The 22,589-nt window shown below is 40.6% G+C and overlaps 9 protein-coding genes across 9 annotated transcripts; 4 read left to right on the top strand and 5 right to left on the bottom strand.

Moving 5' to 3' along the window:
* Positions 1-233: 233 nt before the first annotated feature.
* On the top strand, positions 234-1,909 carry JH06_1312 (MYB family protein; the record flags this gene model as incomplete). Its single annotated transcript, XM_014672997.1, has 9 exons — positions 234-320; positions 387-461; positions 493-573; positions 605-703; positions 734-961; positions 992-1,130; positions 1,161-1,399; positions 1,430-1,714; positions 1,745-1,909. The coding sequence occupies 9 exons, from the start codon at positions 234-236 to the stop codon at positions 1,907-1,909; spliced, it is 1,398 nt and encodes a 465-aa protein (XP_014528483.1).
* A 169-nt stretch (positions 1,910-2,078) lies between these two features.
* Positions 2,079-3,250, bottom strand: JH06_1311 (microtubule-associated protein; the record flags this gene model as incomplete). Its single annotated transcript, XM_014672996.1, has 9 exons — positions 2,079-2,184; positions 2,215-2,330; positions 2,361-2,431; positions 2,462-2,533; positions 2,565-2,732; positions 2,763-2,907; positions 2,941-3,047; positions 3,080-3,118; positions 3,154-3,250. 9 exons carry the CDS (start codon positions 3,248-3,250, stop codon positions 2,079-2,081), a joined length of 921 nt encoding a protein of 306 aa, XP_014528482.1.
* A 178-nt stretch (positions 3,251-3,428) lies between these two features.
* On the top strand, positions 3,429-5,542 carry JH06_1310 (mutator-like transposase-like protein; the record flags this gene model as incomplete). The annotated part of the gene is made up of 6 exons (XM_014672995.1): positions 3,429-3,471; positions 3,503-3,703; positions 3,734-3,786; positions 3,820-3,871; positions 3,902-4,273; positions 4,305-5,542. 6 exons carry the CDS (start codon positions 3,429-3,431, stop codon positions 5,540-5,542), a joined length of 1,959 nt encoding a protein of 652 aa, XP_014528481.1.
* JH06_1309 (wd40-repeat-containing domain protein) lies at positions 5,539-6,816 on the bottom strand (the record flags this gene model as incomplete). The annotated part of the gene is made up of 2 exons (XM_014672994.1): positions 5,539-6,666; positions 6,697-6,816. 2 exons carry the CDS (start codon positions 6,814-6,816, stop codon positions 5,539-5,541), a joined length of 1,248 nt encoding a protein of 415 aa, XP_014528480.1.
* A 2,447-nt stretch (positions 6,817-9,263) lies between these two features.
* JH06_1308 (hypothetical protein) lies at positions 9,264-9,942 on the bottom strand (the record flags this gene model as incomplete). Its single annotated transcript, XM_014672993.1, has 6 exons — positions 9,264-9,296; positions 9,326-9,383; positions 9,414-9,531; positions 9,563-9,637; positions 9,674-9,780; positions 9,812-9,942. 6 exons carry the CDS (start codon positions 9,940-9,942, stop codon positions 9,264-9,266), a joined length of 522 nt encoding a protein of 173 aa, XP_014528479.1.
* A 2,207-nt stretch (positions 9,943-12,149) lies between these two features.
* Positions 12,150-13,817, top strand: JH06_1307 (transcriptional regulator; the record flags this gene model as incomplete). The annotated part of the gene is made up of 9 exons (XM_014672992.1): positions 12,150-12,221; positions 12,255-12,405; positions 12,433-12,719; positions 12,748-12,936; positions 12,968-13,111; positions 13,170-13,355; positions 13,386-13,463; positions 13,497-13,611; positions 13,642-13,817. 9 exons carry the CDS (start codon positions 12,150-12,152, stop codon positions 13,815-13,817), a joined length of 1,398 nt encoding a protein of 465 aa, XP_014528478.1.
* A 3,453-nt stretch (positions 13,818-17,270) lies between these two features.
* On the top strand, positions 17,271-19,247 carry JH06_1306 (methyltransferase-like protein; the record flags this gene model as incomplete). The annotated part of the gene is given in 8 exon segments (XM_014672991.1): positions 17,271-17,523; positions 17,536-17,604; positions 17,632-18,142; positions 18,173-18,484; positions 18,543-18,768; positions 18,798-18,917; positions 18,948-19,100; positions 19,131-19,247. The coding sequence occupies 8 exon segments, from the start codon at positions 17,271-17,273 to the stop codon at positions 19,245-19,247; spliced, it is 1,761 nt and encodes a 586-aa protein (XP_014528477.1).
* A 456-nt stretch (positions 19,248-19,703) lies between these two features.
* On the bottom strand, positions 19,704-20,988 carry JH06_1305 (3-hydroxy-3-methylglutaryl-coenzyme a reductase-like protein; the record flags this gene model as incomplete). Its single annotated transcript, XM_014672990.1, has 4 exons — positions 19,704-20,118; positions 20,148-20,311; positions 20,341-20,667; positions 20,698-20,988. 4 exons carry the CDS (start codon positions 20,986-20,988, stop codon positions 19,704-19,706), a joined length of 1,197 nt encoding a protein of 398 aa, XP_014528476.1.
* Positions 20,989-21,178: 190 nt separating this feature from the next.
* JH06_5642 (thioredoxin reductase cytoplasmic) lies at positions 21,179-22,589 on the bottom strand (the record flags this gene model as incomplete). Its single annotated transcript, XM_014673007.1, has 2 exons — positions 21,179-22,420; positions 22,464-22,589. Coding segments are annotated over 2 exons (1,368 nt in total), but the record flags the coding sequence as incomplete, so codon positions are not given.

The following is a 22,589-nucleotide window of genomic DNA, read 5'->3' as shown; positions in this document are numbered from 1 at the left end:
TCAGAAGCAAGATGATACAGATGGTGTCCCTCTTACTCACGTAGATGTGCTTAAAAAGCCTGAAGAGAATGAAGTAAGGCAAGACGTTCCCAAGTAGCATTCCTTTTGTTCTTCTATTGAACTTGTCAGACTATCATGTAGAATCATGTTTTTGTTGAAAACAACTTGCCACCAAGAAGATGGATCTCCCACCATTATTTGTTTCTCGAAGAGATAACGCTGATTCTTTTATGATGGATGACTCATCTTTCAGTGAATCTGAAACCTGTTCAGAAGGGGAAGATGACATCATTCTTGGTGGAATAAGTAAAGAACAACGAGTAAGGTTTTGTTGATTTGGGACGGTTTTTTACGTGGTTTGAAAGCCTTTCTGACCTGTATCGTAGCTTCTTGTAATCAAACGACTTGAGGAGTACCAACAACAATTTCGCTCCTTCAACAAGAACCAAGAGGGTCAAAAGGTCTCCTTTTATGGGTTCTTTTCACTTCTAGGTCCGAGATGTTCTAAATCGAATCAAGGACATTGACGAGAAAACTGCCAAGCTCGCAATTGAGTCTTGTCGGAACAATGAAGTACAAACAAAACAGTAAGTCTCAGTTCTAGCTTCTTGCCATTAAGCGTTTGATGGACGATCCCGACTATAAGGACACTGTAACTAAAATGGCACATAACGAGATTGAAGTGGATATGGATGCCATTCTCGTATATAATGGATGTAAGAGTGAGGTGTAGTATCGTGATAGAATTCAGGAGCTGCGAGAGGCCCTTCGGGATGATGGAGAATCGGATCGGGATAATGATGATGAGGGAGATGATTGGGATCAATGTGGTCGATACTATTCTCGGAATGATGATGATGATGAAAGTGATCACTCCCACTCGAGTAGGAAACGTCATCATGAGGATGATAAGAGTGATCGCAAACATCCTCGACTGAATCTGGATGATGCTCTTATTATGGTACGTAAACAAATCATGTATCATTTGTAGTTGGCATCCCTACAAAATAAGGAAGAAAGTTCACAGTCCAGTGATACAACAGGAAAGAAGTCAGACGAAAGTAACACAGAATCTGACACACTAGAAATTCCAGTAGCTGGAAAAGCAGCTACAAAAGTTTCACTTCAGAGTGGGTCCTGAGTACATGATTCAGAGGTAGAGGAAGCTGACCTTTTCAGAGCGCTGTCGGGATCGGAAGCCAATAAAATTCCTGCAGCGACACTTCGTCAACTTGGCTGGAGTGAAGCCCGAATCAAGGCCTTCAGGAACAGAGAGAAGAACCCCAATCAGTACTACTATCGCTTCAATGATCCTGGTGAGCCTCAAGCAACAGGAAAGTGGAGTCCTAAAGATAAAGCTTTGTTCTTGAAATTAGTAGCAAAAGGAGTAGATTATCAAGTGAGTGAGAAATGGGAGAGTGAAACCTAGTGGGGTATTTTCTCCATGAATATTCCTGGTCGTGTGGGCTATCAGTGCAGCAACTATTATCGCCAACTGATCAAAGAAGGAGTGATTCATGATGACAATTATGTGTTTGATAACTCAGGCAAGTTGGTTTTTAAGTTCCGCGATAGTGAAGGACACAGTACTCTGGCTCATACCAAGAAGAAGAATGTGGAAGTGAATACTAAATCAAAGAAGAAATCGCGTTCTTTGAAATCCGGGCAACTCGAAACAGAGATTGAGACTGTTGAAGAGGTCCCACTTCTTCCAGTACAAAAGAGAGGAAAGAGTAATGACTAGGATTATATTGATCCAATGACTATGATGCCTGTTGTGAAACCTACTATTAGTCCATATGGTCATGTTTTGGGATATGACTCTTGGATCAAAGTATTGAATCGGGATCCACGAAATACTTGCCCATTTACGAAGAAGGTGAGAGTAGAAGACCAGACTTATGCGTAGCGTTTAACTCGAAGATCACTCGTGAAGCTAACTCCTGACAATATTGATGAATATCGTGACAAGATCATTAGTGTAACTGGATTTGAGATGGATTTGCATGATTTCACTGTTTTCAATCAAACACATTCCCAAACTAAAAGAATAACTACAGAGAAGAAAATCGAGTCCATCACGCTTGCATCATACCATCAGCAGGACCATCACTATCCACAGATTCATCTTTACTCTCAGCTGGATTGTTCACTTCCTCATCTTCCATTCCTTCTCTTGAGTATCTATTTATCATCTCCCTACTAAATACTCACAATGTTTCTAGAATGAATTCATCCACATCTGTACGCTGCGGAATCTGAGTGAGTAGATCTTCGATGGTAAGTAACTTACGGTAATAGAAATTCCGTTCCTTTGTTAACAGCGCCTCCTATGTATCAATCTCTATTCACTCACATACACGCTGTTGTAAGAGAAATGGAAGGTCCTTCTGATGTCGCTTCAATTCCTCATTTTCCTTCTTAAGAGAACCTAATTGTTATTACGGAAGATCAATGGTACGATTCTCACTCTCCATTGAAGCAATTCGACGATTCAGCTGACTAATAACACCAAGTTCTGACGAAGAGTGATCTAACCATCAGGAAAGCAATCCAAATCCAACCAGATGATCGTAATGGAACATCTTGAGATGGCTGGAAGATTACCTCAGGAAGAGAGACCATAGGAGTCGTTTCGGAGTCAGTAGGTGGAGCTGGATGGTGCGTAGTTCCTACAGACAAAGGGGACAGTCGGCTCGAACGGATGTGGTCATTCGACTTTCTTACCGCTTCTATACATCAGCCTCGATTTAGAAATGGACTTGGAATTCCCTTGGATTCGTTTCTCTGGGCAATCGGATCATAAGGTTCACCTTTATAATGATCGTCAAAATACGCTTTGAGAGTTGCTAAAAAGCTATAACTCTCCTTACAACTTCGTTTAGAGAGAGAAGTAATGTCAACCTCCTAAGTTGTGATTTAGCCAGTCAAGGAACATACAATTGGAATATTCAGTTTGGAAATAACACTCTGAAGTATTCTGTAGTTCTTCTGACAAGAATATGGAGTGGAAGCAGAGAAATCAAGTTGTTTCATAGGTACACATTCTACGGGATCAGAGGAGCAGTTCTATAATTACTAGGATGAATACTGTCAATTATTTGACAAGCAACAGCACCTAAACATCATCCAGTCAAAATGGAAACGGTATACCATTTGAGGCGCTTTCAAGAGTTGGATAGTTGGTTTGAAGGAAATCATTGATCCAATTCAATAATTCGCTTCTAGGAATCGAAGCCTGTCGATACATGTCTGTAGAGAGAACTAAATGTCGACAAGTCACCTCCGCTATAAGCAGATGGTAAGAGAAGAGAATGAATGAAATGACACAATCAGTGATGACAAAAAACCTGATGATTATTTTAGAATTTTCTGTTTTCCAAATCACACTGAATCCTTCTATTTGTAGTGCAGATCAGTCATTCATCATGGATATTGACAAAGAAGATGAACAGATTGATACGAACTTTGGTATGATATCTGTGTATTTGTTGATTCGAAGCACTGTTTATTCAGGTTAACGCCAAAATTGAAAATTCCCAACATTTCAAAGATGTTGTTGATGTGTACCTTTCTAAACATAATATTCCATATACGCGTGATTCCTCAGGTTCGATGATATCATACCGATGTCCATTCGACGATTCTTGTTCGTTCTCCATCAAGGGGGGTGTTTGTCGCTCGAAGGCGATGGATCGGCGTGGTATATTGTTTGTAATTGTGTCAAATATAGGGATTCTATGTATAAGAGAGGTTCAGATCAACCATACCTGCAATTGGCAGAGTGTATCTTTGTTTTGATTATTTCTAACTGCTTAGAAACCGAGAGACAAACGTGTAACATTATATCGGCCTTCTTATAAAAATCGAAGTTAGGTTGGTCTCAACTTCTTATTTGTAGTACAGACACCCAAAGATAATATAGTGACATTGAAAGGAGATGATGTCGTTATCGATGGTTCTCTCTTCTCACATTCCCCATCAACAGAACTGGATTCAGTTTTCGTAGAGAGTCCAGGTGCGATGAAGCGTCAATCTGGAACCTTTGTTCGACAATCTAAACGTCCAATGTACTGTCGTAATGCTTATATGCATTACTTGGTTCGTAAAATGATTTCTTGCAATCCATATGTGAGTCTTCAAGAGATTCTTCATGTTCTGGAGGAGAAGCATGTTGATTGCAAAGAAGTCACTGTAGCGAAGATTCGACTCGATGAACGCTCTCAATTCATCACATCTATGAAAGATATAGTTTCTGCCTTTACAGTAATGCGTAAGGATTGGATCGATGTATCCATGTGTAGGTCAGCAAGTAATGAAAGCATCTCCTGAATCCGAGTTTGTGATAGATACCATTGGTGAATCAAAGAAGACTCTCCTTCGATCTGTATTTGTGTGTCCAGCAGAGTCACTACGACTCTTTCTGTTATCACAACGGTTATTGGCACTTGACTGCTCACAATTGAAAAGTGAGTTTGGAGGAGTCTTATTTCATGCTTCCACAATGGATGGAGGACAGAAGGTCATTCCTCTGGGCTATATGCTTGCTGAAGAAGAATCTCCAGAGAATTGGCGTCTGTTTATATCCCGTTTGCATGATTGTGGGATCCCAACAGATACTGACCCTGAGTGTCAGTTAATTCTTCAACTCTGTAAGACTATTGAGACTATGTTCCCTGAGTTGGAAGCAATTGTTCCAGATCTCGCAGTACGATTATCACCTTGGTATTTGAATGGAAGTGTCCGAAGGAAGAAATCTCTCTCTAAGACTGACTTTGTATCACTTCAGAGTCGATTCTATCGTGTTGTATTCTGTGCAACAGTCCAAGTAACGACGCTACTCAGTCAATTGATGGCAGAGGCTTCAGACCTTGTGAAAGAATTGAACAAGACAGGTCTGTGGTATCGACATGCAATGAAGCGACAACATGTCTACCAAATAGAATCATGTATTCAGCAGATTGATATGGTATATTTGGATCATGAAATGCTTCGTTATGTGATGTTGGATGACGTAGTGAGTGGGTTGTATGTAATGATTGCTCGTTATGCAAAGAAGAGACAAGAAGAGTATGATGGGTACAATTCAGATTCTCTTACTCCCTTCTATCAACAGCTTGTTAATCAGTATCTTGAAGTGTTATCTTCATTCTCAGTCACTTGTATTCGTGATTCATTGTTTCGAGTGACAGAAGGTGAAAAGGATTCTAGTGAGCAAGAAGAAGTAGATTTACAGCAAAAAACGTGTACATGTGGTATGTGGCAAGAGTATCAGTTCCCTTGCATTCATTGTTGGTGTGTGATTCAACATGAGAATTTCTCTCTTAATTCTGTTTCTGGTGAGTTTTTCTCTTGTGGAACTGCTCTTCAATTATCTCCTAATTACGCTCTTCCTTTCTTTACTCACAATATTGATCAACAAGTTAGATACTACATTCGGAGTCAACAGTCTGATGATTTAATGATGATTGAACCTCCATTAACTTGGACTCCAATTAGTATGGATAATGATCAACCTATACCTATTTTATTTGTTTGTTAACAAAGAGAGTATCCAACTTGTTTCCAAACTCGTATAGAATGATCATAAGAACAGGTATAGAGCGTAGTCGTGAGATCTCGTTGACAAGTCATATTACGAATAGTTTTTGAATGACCCTTTAATACTGCCACTTCCTTTCCTGAATACAGAGAGAACACATGAATACAATAATCAGGACAGATCGTCAATACATGGTTTTCTTCTCGATCCACTACAACCACACCATTGTAATATGAATCTGAAAGCATTGATCCATCGTAAATGACTTGAATGTGAGTATTCTTTCCATAACCAAAGATAATCACTCGACCTTTGTCCGTTAGCGCAACCACATAGTCTTCATCATGCATCAGACACAGATCGATAATGCAGAAGGAAACATGTAAATCCCAGTCGTGATTGTTAATACTAACTTCTGTCTTCTCCTGAGTATCGAGATTGATGTATGTCATGAATGGTTGATTGCGTTCCGCTATGATGATAGAACGATGTTTTGGACTAAATGCAATACCATCACATGTATATTTGAAGTAATATCGTGCTTTCTCCGTGATTGTTCCCAATTTGTCCACATTAAAGAGTGCAACTGTGTTATCATAGCTTGTTGATAACACTGCATCCAATGTATCACAGGAACGAAGTTTCAAGATGGCTTTCTCATGGAGTTTCTGTTGATTCATTTTCGTCAGAGAAGTGATACAATAATTTGTACTATCGATAGAGAATACATGAAGTAGTCCATCCATACATCCAGCAAGAAGAAGAGTTCCATGATTCACAGTAGTGAGCGAACAGCAAGGAGCAGAGACTTTCATTTCGCAAACAACAGTCTGATCTTCACTATTGATACAAACGAGACGATTTTGTACATCTGCTGAGAAAAGGAACATATCATTCTTATCCCAGAATACTACACAGAGAACATTTGCTTGATGGATTGAATCCAGTACCACCTTTTCCGTGTAAACTGGAGGAGTCACAGTTGGTGAATAGACATATTGTTTAAAGATTTCAATCTCCTCCGACATTTCTTCAGATGCTTCCTCGTTTTCCTTCATAAATCCATCTCCAACACTACGTAGTTGCTCTTTTAGGGAATCGTTGTATTCTTTTAGTTGTCGAAGCTATCAATGAGATCTACGTTAAGCAAATACTTGATATCGACTTGACTCTTTGAATTTGTCTAGTTCACTCTTCCATTTCTTCACCTCTTCCTCTAACTCTTCATTTCGTTTTCGGAGTTCTTCGTTTTCCTTTCGGAGGATTTCTTCCATAATCTATGGGTTGAGAAAGAAATAGGGGTTATTCTACTACCCAAAATCATCATTATTTTGTTGATCCCATGGATCTGGGATATTGCAATGTATAAAGGATATCAGAATAATAATGTACACCTACAATACTACCTATGTTCCGTGTGTATTTTGTCACACTACAGTTCCAGCAGAACAGATGGCATCTCATTTAGCACAGTGTCAACATGCTGGAACAACGGTAGTTCAAACTCCATATGGATCGACTCAGTCTGTCCAGTATCGCCGTGTAGTGAGGGTGGAGCGTAAGACAGTTGACGATCGTAACATAACTCCTGTACCATATCAACAGGGATATGCTGTTCCTCTGGTTCAAGGAACCTCTCTTCCTGCGGTAGCTCCTCAATATATGCTTCCAAATCAATCATATGCTGATAAGCCGCTTCCTCTGCCGCCTTCCGGTTACTCTACTTCTCAACAGTCCTATGCACAGACCGTGCTACAGAACCAGGGGAGGTATTCTCAGCAACCTTCCCAGCAGAATGTGTATTCCTCAGTACCTCGACCTGTCCAGCAGCCAGTTCAGTCCCGACCTGTTCAACAACCAGTCCAGCAACGACCTGTTCAGCAACAGCGACCAGTTCAACAGACCGTTCAACAACAACCGGTTCAACAGCAAGTAAGAATGGTACAGCAAACAGTACAGCGATCCGTTCAACAACAAAGGCCTATACAGCAACCAGTTCACCAGACTGTTCAACAATCAAGACAAGTCCAGCAGACCATCCAGCAGTCTAGGCCTATGCAGAAACCGGTCCAGCAACCGATTCAGCAACCGATTCAGCAGCCAATCCAGCAGCCGATCCAACAACCACGAGTCGTTCAACAGTCTGTTCAGCAGACTGTTCAACAACAAAGACAAGTCCAGCAGTCAAGGCCAGTCCAACAACAACCGAGACCTATTCAACAAACAAGGCCGGCTCAACAGTCAGTACAACAGTCAACCCGTTTACAACAAACACAACAACAACCACGACCAATTCAGCAACCGAAACCCGTTCAACAACAACCTTCGAAGCCTGCACAACAACAAAAACCGGTTGTTCAACGGCCACAAGAGGACGGAAAGGTCGAAGTTCTTGACCCCGGATCCCTGTCAGATAGGATTCGGATGTTTGAATCAAAAACTACTTCAGTACCTGCTTCCATTCCCATGCCAGAAACTCGTACGTATACTGAAACAGTTGCTGAAGATACATTTGTTCCTGATATTGAAGTCCCAGAACCCATGACTGTATCCCAAAGAAAAGCCGCTTTGGAGAAACAGATGGCTCCAGCGATATCAAAACCATTACCGAAAACTCCTCAGTCACGTCAATCTGTTCCTGCTCCTACTCCAGTTCAGCAGCCAAAGCCGATCCCACAACAACGTCAGTCTGCTCCACTTCCTCAGCAGCAGGTACAATCCTCTTCTCTAATGTCAAAACCAACTCCAGCTTCCCAACATCAACCGGGAAAGTTGTCCATACCAGCAGCAATCCCTGGCCAACTCTCACTTGAAGAGATGCTGGAGAAGAAGAAACAGCAGGGTCTTCGAGAACGAACGCCACCAGTACAACCACAAGAGCCACCAGCACAACAACAAGCGCCAAGCATACAACCCCGAGAACCGATAGCACATCCTCAGTCCCAACCACAACAGCCTCAGTCTCGTCAACAACCACCAGTGCAACAGTTCCAATCTCAAGAACTAGTCACGCAATCTTCATCAACACCTGGTAAACTAGCCATTCCACCTTCCGTTCCTGGTCAATTGTCTCTGGAACAAATGTTGTTAAAGAAGCAGGCACAGGGCCTGCAACCAACATCCATGACAATGGAACGCCAAGAATATCATGAAACCACGCAGTCAACAACAACAAGCTATGTTACGCAGCAACAATATGTACAACAAAGTGCAAGTGTTGAAGTCACCGATAATCCTGTGATCACATTTGAAGAGAAGGAGATGCAGGATATGCAAGAGCCAGAATGCCAAAGTTTGTACACCGCAAATGGTGTTTTTGTTTCTCTCTTGTGCAAAGAGGATATGAAGATGGTATTCTCAAGTGATACCGTATTGTCTATCTCTGGAATTTCAGATGCTGTTGTATGTATCTACTCAACTCAGATATGTATTTATCAGTATTCGGATGAGATCAAGGACTATCAGTTGATCGTAGGTTTCTATTGTGTCAATCACTTGTAGCACAGTCTCATTCGAAGTCAGTGCGTTAATACTCGTGTCGATCGCGTCCTTTCTCATTTCAACTCCATGTACTATGGTATTCTTATTATGGATCAAACCAACAATGAAACAATTACGAGTATTTGGTTCAAGGATTCCTCCGAAAGGGATACTGTCTTCCAAATCTTGTCATCAACTGTTTCTAACAAACACCCTACGATAAACAAAAAAGCACCATCATTTATAGCAATTCATTAGGAACATGATGAGGAATCTAAGATAAGAACCACTCAACAATAGTACAAAGAAGACACCTCCATCCATCTTCTCAGTAACCTTGATTTGACAAGCAAGACGAGAACTAATCATAAACCTTAAAAAAAGCGATTACCGATCCGTCTTTCCAATAGGAACCTTACTAATGAAGTACTTTTCATCTTCTTCAGGCTTAGGGAGAACCTCCGAAAGCTCTCTTGATGGAATGACATGGCAGAAACTACAAGAAGGACCTAGAGATCATCCATCTAACAACGAACCCACCTTCTCCATAGGTTTCCTCTTTCCATCCTTCAGTTCTCTGCACAGCCTTAGGAAGACCAGCTCCGTGGCAGTCTCCTACACGTTTTAGCGAATCCTGTTATCAAGGCCTACCACAAAGAGGGAGCTTGTATGCCTCAGCCGTCTGAAGTACAGTGTCTCCAATTCTAGCCTTTACAGTTGTTGATTTACCTTCAGGAGAAATGAACGTAAGATCGATGCTAATTATGAGTCTCCATAAACTCCCAATACGTGTTCGCTGCGGCTGCACCCGTCCAACTGATGGTACGACCAACAGCTACAGAAATAGTTCCAAACATACTTCCCTTACTTGCCGATGCTGTTCTAGGAAGAACGGAACAAAGTCTCTTGAAAGCGAGCATATTATATGTGATTACTGTGACAATATGCTAGATATACAAAACTAGAAATTCCCGTGGTTCTGACAAACAAACAGGCTACACACAGCAAGCAATAGAAAAGATTAAAACATCCAGGATTACAATTCCACACTGACAGAAAAAGAAGGGCGATTACTTGAAGAATCCCCAGTACTCTTATGAATATCCAGCGAATGATTACAGCAACCTACCCCAGAAAAGTAAGGGTGATAAAGCAATTTAGCAACGCATTCCGGTTGAGTAGACGAACACTGCATTGAATCAAGCGGAATCCATGATACAGATGGAACAACAGGTTTCCATGGCAAATCTGATGACAATCTTCGGATCTTTTGGAACTCCTGTTGTTTCCGTAATACTAAGGGTAAATAACAGTTTCTAACATATACTATTTTGATTTCTTCGGCAAACAGCACAAAAAGAGTAAAACTGTCCAGTTTCGCTGTCCATAAAGCATTTCTCATTCAACATCATCCCACACTCTCTACAGCAAAACATAACATTATTACACCCTTCCATCACAATAAAGTGATTATACGTAGAAACACACTCAACTCACAAGACAGAATCTGATTGGACAGAAGATCAAGCGTTTCAACGAATGCCTAAACACTACACTTACGGAGACACAATTGAATAGTGATACTTAAACCCTCTTGTACCAATCTATGATAATAATTGAATCTATTGACTCTTCAAACAAACATGTCAGTTACTCCGCCTTTTCCAAAGCAAACTAAGCACTTTATAGTAGTATGAGTACTTTTCAAGTAAATAGGGATCTGAAAGAACAACTCGTTTTCTAGCACTACTCTGAATGTGGTTTTCAGCATCAAATAGTTGTAATTGCAACATTTGAATGTGCTGTAATAATTCATCCCGACTTTTCATTTCTAAACATGTCAAAGACTCTAACCAATCTGTTTCTGTAAAGTATATCGAAAAGTCCTGAATAACATTTTGTTTTCGAGATCCACATCGTAAACAGCAATTTGGTCGCTTAGGAAGTGTTACAAGGCAATCTTGCTGCATTCGATAGATAAAAGAGGCATTCTTCCTTCGAATCACTGACTGCAGCAAGAGTGCAGCCAGAGACTCCATCTGATCTGTAAGTTCACGAACGACATTAGGTGCCCGTATATTGTAAGGATTATCCACCTCTGACCCTGCAACCTGGATTGATACTGAAGTGGTGTGCATTTCTCTTCGACCAAGAGCTACAGTCTGTAGATCATATAGCTCCTCTGCGAGCATTGGCTTGTCCACTTGTATGTCTGAAGGACGAGGGATGAGAGGATTGACTCCGTAGTCAATATACGACTCAATCTGAAAGAGACGACGGTCAGTCTCACTGAAGGAAGTAGCAGAGTCCATATCCATTGTTACGACTCCACTTTGAATCAGAGGAAGAATCACTGATGGATGATGGTTTTCTCTTGGAAGATGGATAAGACACTCATCTTCTTTGGCATCAAATACAGGTGACAGCTGGAACAGCCACTTCTTGTTGTCCAACAGTAAGGTCAGTAACATTCCAATGTCATCATATCCACATTTGTGAGAGACCGACATGAAGGTTCCATGAGAAGGACGACAAATAGCAAACCCCATTGTACTAACGATATGGGGAAAGTAGGTGCACACATCCGATTCCTCTGTTTTACTATCTTCATTATCTGGCCTCAAATCTGGAAACAGGATTATATTTACAGCTTCTAATATCGTTTCCAAAAGTCTAAGATCCCTATGAATGAAGGCTCAAGCGTAATACTACTCTTGAGGAAGCAAGGACGTGAGCACACAAACAAATTCTAAATTGATAGGATGATCTATTAAATAAAAGATTCATTGAAACAGAGACTATCTAATAATTCAAAAGGAATGAGCGGTTTCGATAGATTTCGGGTACAAAACAACAAGGCATTCCAGACTAGAACATTGTCATTACATATATGAATCGTTTCTTCGTCGACATCTAGATGTGATTTCTATTGACCACTTTGGACTTGCGTAGTCGTTTAGTAACGAAATAATGAATTGTTTGGGAAGAGATATAGTGATCCCTGTGTCCAGAGGTGCTACAAAGATAAGACTTCATTCCATTACTCTTACGCAATTCGGATATCCGTGCTGAACACGCTACTATTGCCTTTCGTAGTAATTCATCATCTAGAAATGTCATTTTGATCATGTTCAAATCTATACACAGCCATATCCTTCCTCCATTTAGGTTCTTCATTAAGCATTCAACAGGGTGTGTTGTAGGTGATAGTTATATGAGGATTCCGCTCTAGATAGTTCCTGTGTGTTCATTCTCTGGACACTCTCACTGGGCAACGATCAAGCACGATAAAGCTGATAAGGATATTAAACGAAGTAGTCTATTTGCAAAACTCTCAAAGAGTATCTCTTCAGCAGTGCAATCCGGTGGTCCTGATCCGTGTAGTCGTTCTCAATGTATTTGAGTGGTAGCAACCAACATCAAGTTAGAAGCCGCTATTTCTGCTGCCAGAGCCGTGAATATGCCAAAAGAAAACATCGAGCGTGCGTTGAACGGCAAGAATATCGATGCAAACAAGTTGCAGGCTGTTACCTATGAGGGATTTGGTCCTGGAAGTTGTGCTATCATCGTGGAGTGTCTTACTGACAACAAGAAACGAACTGTCTCTGAGATTCGCCACATCTTTTCTAAGGGTATGGGTAACTTGGGTTCTGTAGGTTGTGCTTCGCGTCTCTTTAATTATATTGGAACTGTTACTGTACGGGATTATAGTCCATTTTATTTAGTTACCAAAAGGGGATAACCAAGATCGCATTTATGAGTTGGCAATTGATGCTGGGGCAGACGATGTTGTAGAGGATGAAGAGGATAATTGTCTTATTGTTGAGTGTAAACCAAGCCTCTTACATGCAATTCAGACTGCATTTAAAAAGGAGAAGTTGGATGGCAAAATGGAGTTGACCTACAAACCTATTGTCCATAGTCTATTCTGACTGTAATGTCTAGGAAACTGTCACTGTCGAAGATTCAGAGAAGAGGGAGAACATTGTTTGGCTATTGCAACAACTCGATGAACACCCTGATGTTCAGAAAGTGTATCACAATCTTGATTTGTGTGTTTGTTATACTGAAATTGAAAAACTTTCTATAGTTTTCCTATTCCATTTAATTCATGTAAATAACTTATTTCAGAGGTTTGATTCAACAGAATATGGAACCTCAAGGAGATGTGACGTCGTCCTCTTCTTCAGCCTTCTCAGCACTAAGCAACATTGTTGAAAGGGAGGTTGCTATTGTGAATTCTCCAAAAGAAGAATCGGTAGAGCAGTGTAAGGAATTAACCGAGGAAGACGAAAAGATGACTAATTTAGTACTTTCCCTCAGCAAATCTATAGTAAGAATGGTATTGTACTTGTTAATATAGGATACAGGTTTTACTACGCCTATTACTTCATCGGAATATCCAGAGAAGCAACTTGAACATGTAACTAAGAGAGCCAGGGTATTTTCACAGAACTTCGAGTAATCACCGTAGACGGAGGTTGATGACGATCCAGTATATGAGAGTGACTATGAATATCTTCCTGAAATTGAAAAGAATGATAGTGGATATGGGGGAAGGAAAAGGTCGCATACCAAATCGACTTCATGTTTTTATTTATTTTTATTTTTAGATATAGCTTATTCTGAACAGAATTCTGCAGTGCAAAAGTTGATCGCATCATTACAGGAACCTGTTCCATTAGATTACTTCTATTCAATTAGAAAAGATGTAGGTTCATGTAACTCGTTGACGAGTACTAGAACTGTCCTTATGGAATCAATCCCAATTATGCAGGTCCAGATGAGGTTATAATTAGTCGTCAGTTCTTTACAGTGCTATTATCTATGGCTAGTGTCTCTTCCATGAAGCCTTTCTTAAATCATCGTCATTACCGTTTTACTTATTATCCTCGTCCTGATGGCTGTGATTCTCGTTTTCTCTATATAACATATAGTACCTTATAATCAGGCTTTGAGTATGAATGGTTCAACCTTAGCTTCTAATCGAAGTCCGACTACTACATGGCTACAAGGGAAGCGTACATCACGAATTGACCCTACAATATCTCAATCTAATCCCACTACTTCTACAACTCAGTCGAATCAAGAGCCCTCTCAGCCATCAGCTTCTCAATCCATGTCTACAGGACCAGAGTCTCAACTACGTGCCCTTTGTCTACCTGGAGACCAGTTATCAGCAGCCAGTCATACTGTCCCTCCATCAGCTTCTCAACCATGTTCGCTCTCCACTCAGTCTTCCTATCAGTTTAACCAGCCACTTTCATCCACTCAACCATCAAGTGAGGCTGCTCAGTCGTCGTCTCCATCAACTCAACCTGTGGTTCAATGTACTTCTATTTCTCAATCTAAGCTTTCTTCAACATCTACCCAAGAGGATCAGGAGTTATCAGATTCCTCTTCCTCCTTAAATCGAACTCCATCTCCCATTCCCCTCACAGCTGTTCCACAACTGGCAAACCCTGTTGATCTCAAAGATACCGATTCAGACGATCTCCTTCCTATGCAATCTACAAATATAATTGATACCTCAAATCAACTAACGAAACCTGTTGTGATTCCCTTTGATGCAATCAAATCATCTATGACCGTTCGATTTCTCCCATTTGCGCCTGTCGTTGTTAAGTCGAAATCGTTAGGTCTTGCCTTTTTGTCTTCAGTAATCCCCCCAAAGGGATTTGAGTGAGTAAGTATCATTATACTGTTGGTTTTTCTTCTTTGTTCAAACACATTCATGCTCTCTCGTGTTCTACCAGTTTCAAGAACTCGGATTTTGGTTACGGCCATTCGAGAGTTCTCACACCGAAAGACCAGTACTCTTCTTCCTCTTCTTTGAAGGGTAGACATGCTCCATAGTTCTACATTTACTGATTTGAATTCTCAACCAGTAAGTGAGAAATATGACCAGGAGATGAAAGAGAAACGTCGCATCTTGATTCAAGAGGATGAAGACAGTGACACAGATGTGATATTTTGGGATGAGCACACAAGACCTGAAGATATCATGGAGGGAAAAGATCTAGAGGACTTCTATCGGTCTCAACGGCATTTCTTTATGCAAGATGATAGTAGTGACTGTGAGTCTCAGAAGAAACACTTCGAAGAAGCTTCGCGAAAGTTGCATATTAACCCTGATGATATTCCTGGCTACAAAACCTTCTTTCAAGAAGGAAAGAACATTGAAGATGAAAGTTCGGACACGTTGAATCAGGATTTTCACTATTTCGACTCCTTATTGGAAGCCCATCCAGAGATTAAGACAGACTTTTTCACTTGGCAACACCACATCGACAAAACTCTATCAATGGATGTGAAGAATATGACAGATGAAGAATTCCAGGAGATTGTCCAGTGTCCAGAATCTATCTTAAAGGTGGTAGATGCGAAACATAAGCCACTCTTTCAAATCAATCGAAAGGATTTTATGAATATCCAGAAAACTAGCTCGCCTTCACCAATGGAACCTGTAAGAGTTTGGAATGAGTATCATTGTAGAAGACAAAAGGAAACAAGCAATCTCCTCAGACAGGTCTTGTTAGTATAATGAACTGGAATGAGATTTAGTTGCATAGTCGAATCATTCAGACACTGAATGTCATGTTTGAGTCCATCTGGAAATCGAACCCTCCGATTTCTGTATCGTTTGTTAGTAATAGTAGTGGTGTGAAGGAAATTTTCGTGTATTTACGTCCTAATCCGACTCTCTCGTCTGCATCTCTACAATCAGTCATGAACGTTTTGAAGAGTAACCAATCTAGTTTTGATGAAATGATGCAAGTTATTCTTCGATTGCCTGTTTTGTACTGGATTGATGGATTCACTTGTAGGAAAAGCCCAACGTAATCTTTAAGTTGTAGTCTTTTAGAAACTTGTTTGTTTCCCAAGAGTTATTCTTGGCGGGAAACACAAAACCGTCATTCTTTCATTAGTGCGATGAATGATTCGGATTCTCTATTTGATATTCAATGTCAGATTGTGAATTGCAAGGAAATCATCGAATGGAGAGTCTTTTGGACATACTATGATGAGGTGATGCAGACCTGTATTAATGGTAATGAAAAACCTATTTCAATCATTGACTTATGTATTTCTATTCTTCAGAAGGTCAAAATATCCGAACGCTGTGTCTTTGAATCAACGAATTGCAAAATGGAAAAGCTTTTGATTTCAACACTCAATTCAAAACTACTAGAAAACGATTTTCATACTTATTCGAGTCGACTACTGGATCTTATGAATCTCTATTACCGGTCATTTTGGTTACCTCTCTCTTTGATTGAATTGCTTCACTCTATGTATACAATGGACATTCAATGGATTCAGAAACAGAATACTCCAATGAGTGTTGAATTGACAACTGTTGGGTCTGAATTTCATTGTAAGGTGTAGAAATGTCAGGAATCGCTTCATTCCTATCTCCAATTACTTCAACAACAAGCATCGGTATTTCACATCGAAGAGTATGATCCATCTCTTTCCGAAGCCTTTTCAATTTCTTCTCTTCTTTCATCCGTCTCTCTCTTCCTTATGAATACTGATCAACAAGTGGGAGATGGAATTCCTTGGTTGAATGTGATCTGGAAGAATCTTCTCCGTCTTATCGTTAAACATTCTCCTGAATATGTTTCTATCCAAGCTCAACAAGCCATCGTGACTCGGTTTTCTATTCGTCTTGATTCCTGCTCTACTTCGTTACAGAACGAATTGAATTCGAACTTGTCTTTAAAAACCATTACAGTTACGAAATTCTTTTTAACACTGTTTGTCACCTTTGCTCGTCAATTCCAGTCATCATGCATTCAATTCTATTCACAATTCATTCATTCGTTTCTTACTCTTTCTGATATTGTTTGTTTCATTGTTGGAGGTGATGGTGTAGACATTCCCTTTACGGTGGTGTGATACACAGAAGGAAGAACTTCAAACGAATCTAGTTCCTCTTCTTCAACTCACTATGAAGAATCTCATCGCCACAGCAGTCACGAATCAGCAATTTGATGTACTCTATGGCTACTTCAAACCAGAATCTGATGATCCATCATTCTCCTATACTCGCCTTCAACTCCTTCTTACTCTTCATGAGTCTTTTCTTCCTTCTTCATCTCTTTCTTACTCTACACGACTTCTTCATCTTCTCCAGTGTATGAATTCAGCTTCCATTCCTCTCACTAGATGGGGAGTTCCTTCAACATTGATATCAACACTCCTCCAACTCTGGTCAAACAGTCAAGGGCAGGAGCGTCATCAAATGCTTCACTATCTCCTCTTCCATGCTCTTACCAGCGCTCACATTGTCTTATCGATTCTGGCTACTGTTGTACGGACTATTGCTGTATCCTCCTCTGCTCAATACACTTCTCGTTTGCCAGTACCGGTGTCATTTAATGAGCCGTCACGAGGTGTGCTCAACTTCATTCTTGATTATACATTCCTTGAGGTGGGAATACAACTTCAGGCAGGAGTTACACCGTCACAAATTGTTACAATCTCTGGATTGTTAAGTTGGGTTCTAGGTGGATTTTCGATCGAGATTCAGAATAGTGTGGTTCATTTTCTGTTGATGGGATGGGAGAAGAATCGGGGTATTTGTGGAAGGGCATATGGACTAGTGTTAAGTGGATTTCATTGGAGTGATCTGCGGAAGGAAATCGTTGATGACAAAATCGAGAGTATTTTTGATATTGCTGAAAAATGTCTTCAATTTGATCCATTTAGTGCTTGTCAAATAGTGACTAATCTGAGTCCTGCTCAACCTAAAGCACCAACACTCCAGCGTATGTGTAAGAGTGTTCTGTTAGCATTGACACAGACCTCAGAACCTTTTCTTTTGGTGTGTTTGTTACGGTTGTTATCTCACTTGATACCGGCTGGAATTACTCCAGCTATGGTCCCTCAATGTCTTCAGAGTGTACTCCAACAGCAGTCTGTATTAAGCAAAGATTTGAAAGATGAATACTGTGTAATTGTAGCTCAAATCATGGGAGGTGTGGTTCAGATTCCTATTCGTCGATGCGATCAATCTGTGATTGAGAAGTGTTATTCATCCCTCCTGTCAATCATCCTTCATAGTTCTTCTCTGGTACAGTCACTCTGTTTGCAGCCACTGACTGTATTTATGAGGTTGAAATGAAGCTGAGTGATGAATTGTAGAACGTATCCTTTAGACTTTTCTTCGCTTCTTCCAGAGCAACAGGACAAGGATGTTCTTCAGTCTCTGTTGCTTTCATTGAAGAAGCCGTTCAATGAATCATCTTTAGCTGATGTGAACATATTGCAAGAGAAGATGAATAGGAGACGAGAACGATCGTTAAAACAACTCAAAGATGCAGTTTTGGAATGTCCCAAGGATTCTGGGAATGATACTGATGAATTGATTGAAGCATTGAGAAAACAGTTCGCAGCTATCCAGAGTCGAGGAGTCAAACGAGGCAGTATAACCAAGGAAGAAGCGATGGAATGGAAGTCAGTGATAGATTCTCTCTTTTCGTTTTCTGTTTCTTATGAACTCACCTACGAATAGAAGTTTGAGTAGCGATGAATTAGATAGTGAAAGCGATGATGTGATTGAATCAGGGATCGTTTGTGGCCTACGAAGTGATGACAATGATTTACAGCAATACCAATTGGATTTAGCTGATGGAACTCATCTTTCACTGCAATGTGAAACAGGTTCCAGTTTGGATGATGTCGGAAAACAGATTTGGTCTGGGTCTTTGTTGCTATGTGACTATATTGCAAAGAACAATGTAGTTATTCTTAGTTAATCCTAAAGTAGAATTACAACTTGATATTGGAAATTGGATGTGGGGTTGGACTCTTTTCCAGAGTTGCTTCTGCTTTTTCATGTCATTTAATTGCAACCGATTACAAACAAACTATTTTAGATATTGCAAAGGTAAGCTCTTCTTGTCTGTATTACTTATAGATAAACACAGTGACTTGTCCGAATGTGGACTATAGAGTTCTCGATTTACTGAGTGACAGTGCCTATGACGTAATATCACCATCTGAAAGAGTTGATTTGGTTGTTGCTGGAGATATGGTCTATGATGAGGTTCTCACAGAGAATATGTGTCGAGTTTATTCTTATTATTACTCTCATTTGTAGTATCTATCTAGCATTTTATCTCGCCATGACTGCTATTGCATTCTTTCAGGAGAACATCGATACAATATTGTTGATGTTACCGACCGAGTAGTTGATTATGTAATACTTCATTATTAACTCAACAAAAGGAATTTGAGCGTTTCGAGGAGTTTGTTTGCTTTCGTTCCGATTGTTGGAAACAGTACAGCAAAGAGAATAATACAAATCCATTGCTTAGCTATAATAACACTTGCAAATGCGGGAAACGACTTGTGGGAAAGAGTCTCGACATTCGTTCAATCCCACAATTCTGTCTCAACTATCAACGGAACTCGTTCATGTACCTTTATGAAATATCTCCGGTATGTTATTTATGGGTTTGTTGTTAACAAACAAATAATGACTTGCTTGGTGATTAATGAACCAATGAATTGAATGTACAAGGATATGTCCAAGTTTCTCATGAGCAGATACAAGATCTCCTGATACCTGTGCTGCCATCAACGATAATTCTCCTGCCACTACAGTCGATGCAACCAATTGTGCTAAGACAACCGAATTTATATCTTTCTACAGATCACGTTATCTCTTTATTCACACTCCCATCAACTCCAAACATGCATGTTGTGGAGCTAACGACGTTCCTCCTCCAATAGTTCCCACCTCAATTGCTGGCATTGTAACTGACATGTACAAGCCAGCTTCTCCATTATGTTCCTCCTCCTCCATAAAATCAAGACAGTGTGATGACTCTACCACCTGAGCAGCATCCTGACCCGTTGCAAGGAAGATGGCAGCAACGATATTTGAGGCATGAGCGTTCCAGCCACCAAGCGAACCAGCAAGTGATGCTCCGACAAGATTTTTCACTGTATTCAATCGAACGATATCTGCAACGTCACACTTCAACACAGAATGAAGAATGGTATTTGGAATGTGAACTTCACAGGAAACCGATTTCCCACGTCCCAATAGCCAATTCACAGAAGAAGGCTTCTTATCGGTACATCTTGAATAAGACATGATAAACACTCGTACAGATTTCCTGAGAGAGATTCTAGTTTCATGGTTGGGAAACGAGTAAGAAGCTCATCAGCAACTTTCTGAGAACCTTTGGTTAGCATATTCATACCCATTGCATCTCCAGCATTTGCTTTTAACCGCATATGAAGTCGGTTTCCCGAGACAAAACATTTGATGGACTAGATGTTGAGACTTATCTTGTTGTTACTTCCATTTTCCCATGCTTTGTAGTTTGACCAAACGCACAACGAACTAACTCAAAACCTTCTTTAGTCTCTAGAAAGCGTTTCACTTCAGCAGCTTGAGTAACAGACTCGCACTTGAATACAGGTGCACGAGTCATTCCATCCTCAATAACCACGGCTGTAACACCGCCACTCATGCGAATAGCACGAGCACCACGATTCGTGCTAGCAATGAGAGCACCTTCCGTAGTTGCCATTGGGATGTGATAAAGCTTGGAATTCACAAGAATAGGCCCAACAAGTCCAACAGGAATAGGAACATAGCCAATAACACTTTCACAGTTATGTCCCTACATATAATATCCAAAACCGATTGTAACCGTCACTCGTGTGAAGAATGATGTGGAATCCCATTTGTTAGATGGGATATCCTTGCATTTTGTAGCAGTGTCTTCATTGAAATAAAACTGTCGACGAATAGTAAGAGCGCGAACAGGATCTGTTAACAGTGATTCTAATTTGTGAATTGAGACCTCTTTCGTTGATATCTTCGCGAGAATTTCAGAATCCGAGAGAGAATCCAGAGTTGAGATCCATCGTCGACAAGGAGAGAAAAGAGTCCTCTGTCGATACACAACAGAGAAAAGAGATTTCGCAGATCGAGACTGCATGAAATGAAAAGAAGAGTATGAACAAACACATCACAACATATAGAACAGTTCAACCAGTTAGTTCAGAAAGAAACCAGCTTCGAAAAGCTTTCGGCAACCTCCATCATAGAAAACCGAATCCCCATTCCCTAATCTCCAAGAGCCTTAGTTGTTGCAAGTATCGAATACTCACTCCAACTAAGGCTTAACCTCAGCATCCTCCTTTCTTCGCCGAGGCTCCACTCCGTTTGGTCACACTGAGTGTAGTGAATTCCTCTGCGATTGTTGGATGAATACCTACCAAATCCATGAAGTTCTTATATGTAGCTCCTGTCTGGAAAGCCAATCCGAATCCCTGTGTAATCTCACCTGCATTAGGCGACAATACATGGAATCCCAGAATCAGTCCATCATCACGACGAGTGATCAACTTGGCAAAACACACATCCTTCTTACGATGAGGTGATAATTGCCATTCCAATGGAGTGAACTGACTCACATATACTTCTACATTATCATCTGTATACTTCTCAATAGCTGCCTCCTCTGTCAGACCACAGTTACCATACTCCAATGGTGTGAACACTGTCATTGGCACATTCTCATAATTCATTTGTTCCTTGCTGTCACCATACAGACGACGTGCCAGTAACTTACCAGCTTGAATGGCTACAGGTGTCAACTCTTGTTTACCATAGATCACATCACCAATAGCATAAATATTAGGAATACTCGTCTGCTCATTCACAGTCAGAATCTTACCTCGACGACACTTCATTCCCAAATTATCCAAACCCAACTTCTCTGTGTCAGCATAACGGCCTACACAACTCACTACTGTATCGAATTCTTCCTCACCGGTCACATCTGAATTTGCAAAGCCACTTCCCTGATACTTCACCAGAATACGACCATTGGGCAGTTTCTTCAATTCAGCAGGCACCATACCATACAGAAAGTGAACTCCTTGATCCTTCATGAAGTCACCAATCTTGTTTGCACACTCCTGATCGAAACCTCGGAGGAGAATCGAACGTACCATTACAGTCACATCAAAACCCAGATGGTGCAAGAATCCAGCACACTCCAAAGCGATAAATGAAGCGCCAACTAAAAGAGTCTTCTTAGGAGGATGGTCCAACATGAACAGATCATCACTGGACACAGCCAATTCCTCCCCGGTACAGCCAAGCTTGTTGGGTCGACCTCCAACAGCAACAATCATGCGACGACAAGTGTAGATGTGTTTATCACCAAAGATATCAGTTCCCTCTACAGTATGGGAATCCTTGACATAGGCCAGCTGATTGTAGTATGTAACATGCTTTGACATCAGTGAAACACGATAGTTGTAGTTCAGACCGCGAATATAGTCTTGAACATTATTTCCAATGATGGTGAACTTCAGGAACATCCCAACCAAAGGAAGTAGCATCCTGAACAAATTCACCAACTATGGCAGCTTGGTGCATTAGCTTCTTGGGAATGCACCCTACATTCACACAAGTACCTCCTAAACCCCAAGTGGATCCATGGGGAGAAGGTTTCACGAAATCGAATAAGGCGACAGTAGCTCCGAGATCTGCAGCTTCCTTAGATGCAGCCAGACCTAAAAATGAGAA

This window comes from Blastocystis sp. subtype 4, assembly GCF_000743755.1.
Source record: "Blastocystis sp. subtype 4 strain WR1 chromosome Unknown seqid_0063, whole genome shotgun sequence".
NCBI classification, from domain to species: Eukaryota; class Bigyra; order Opalinata; family Blastocystidae; genus Blastocystis; species Blastocystis sp. subtype 4.
Note: the sequence above shows the minus strand (reverse complement) of the source record. Positions and strands in the feature narration are given on the sequence as shown.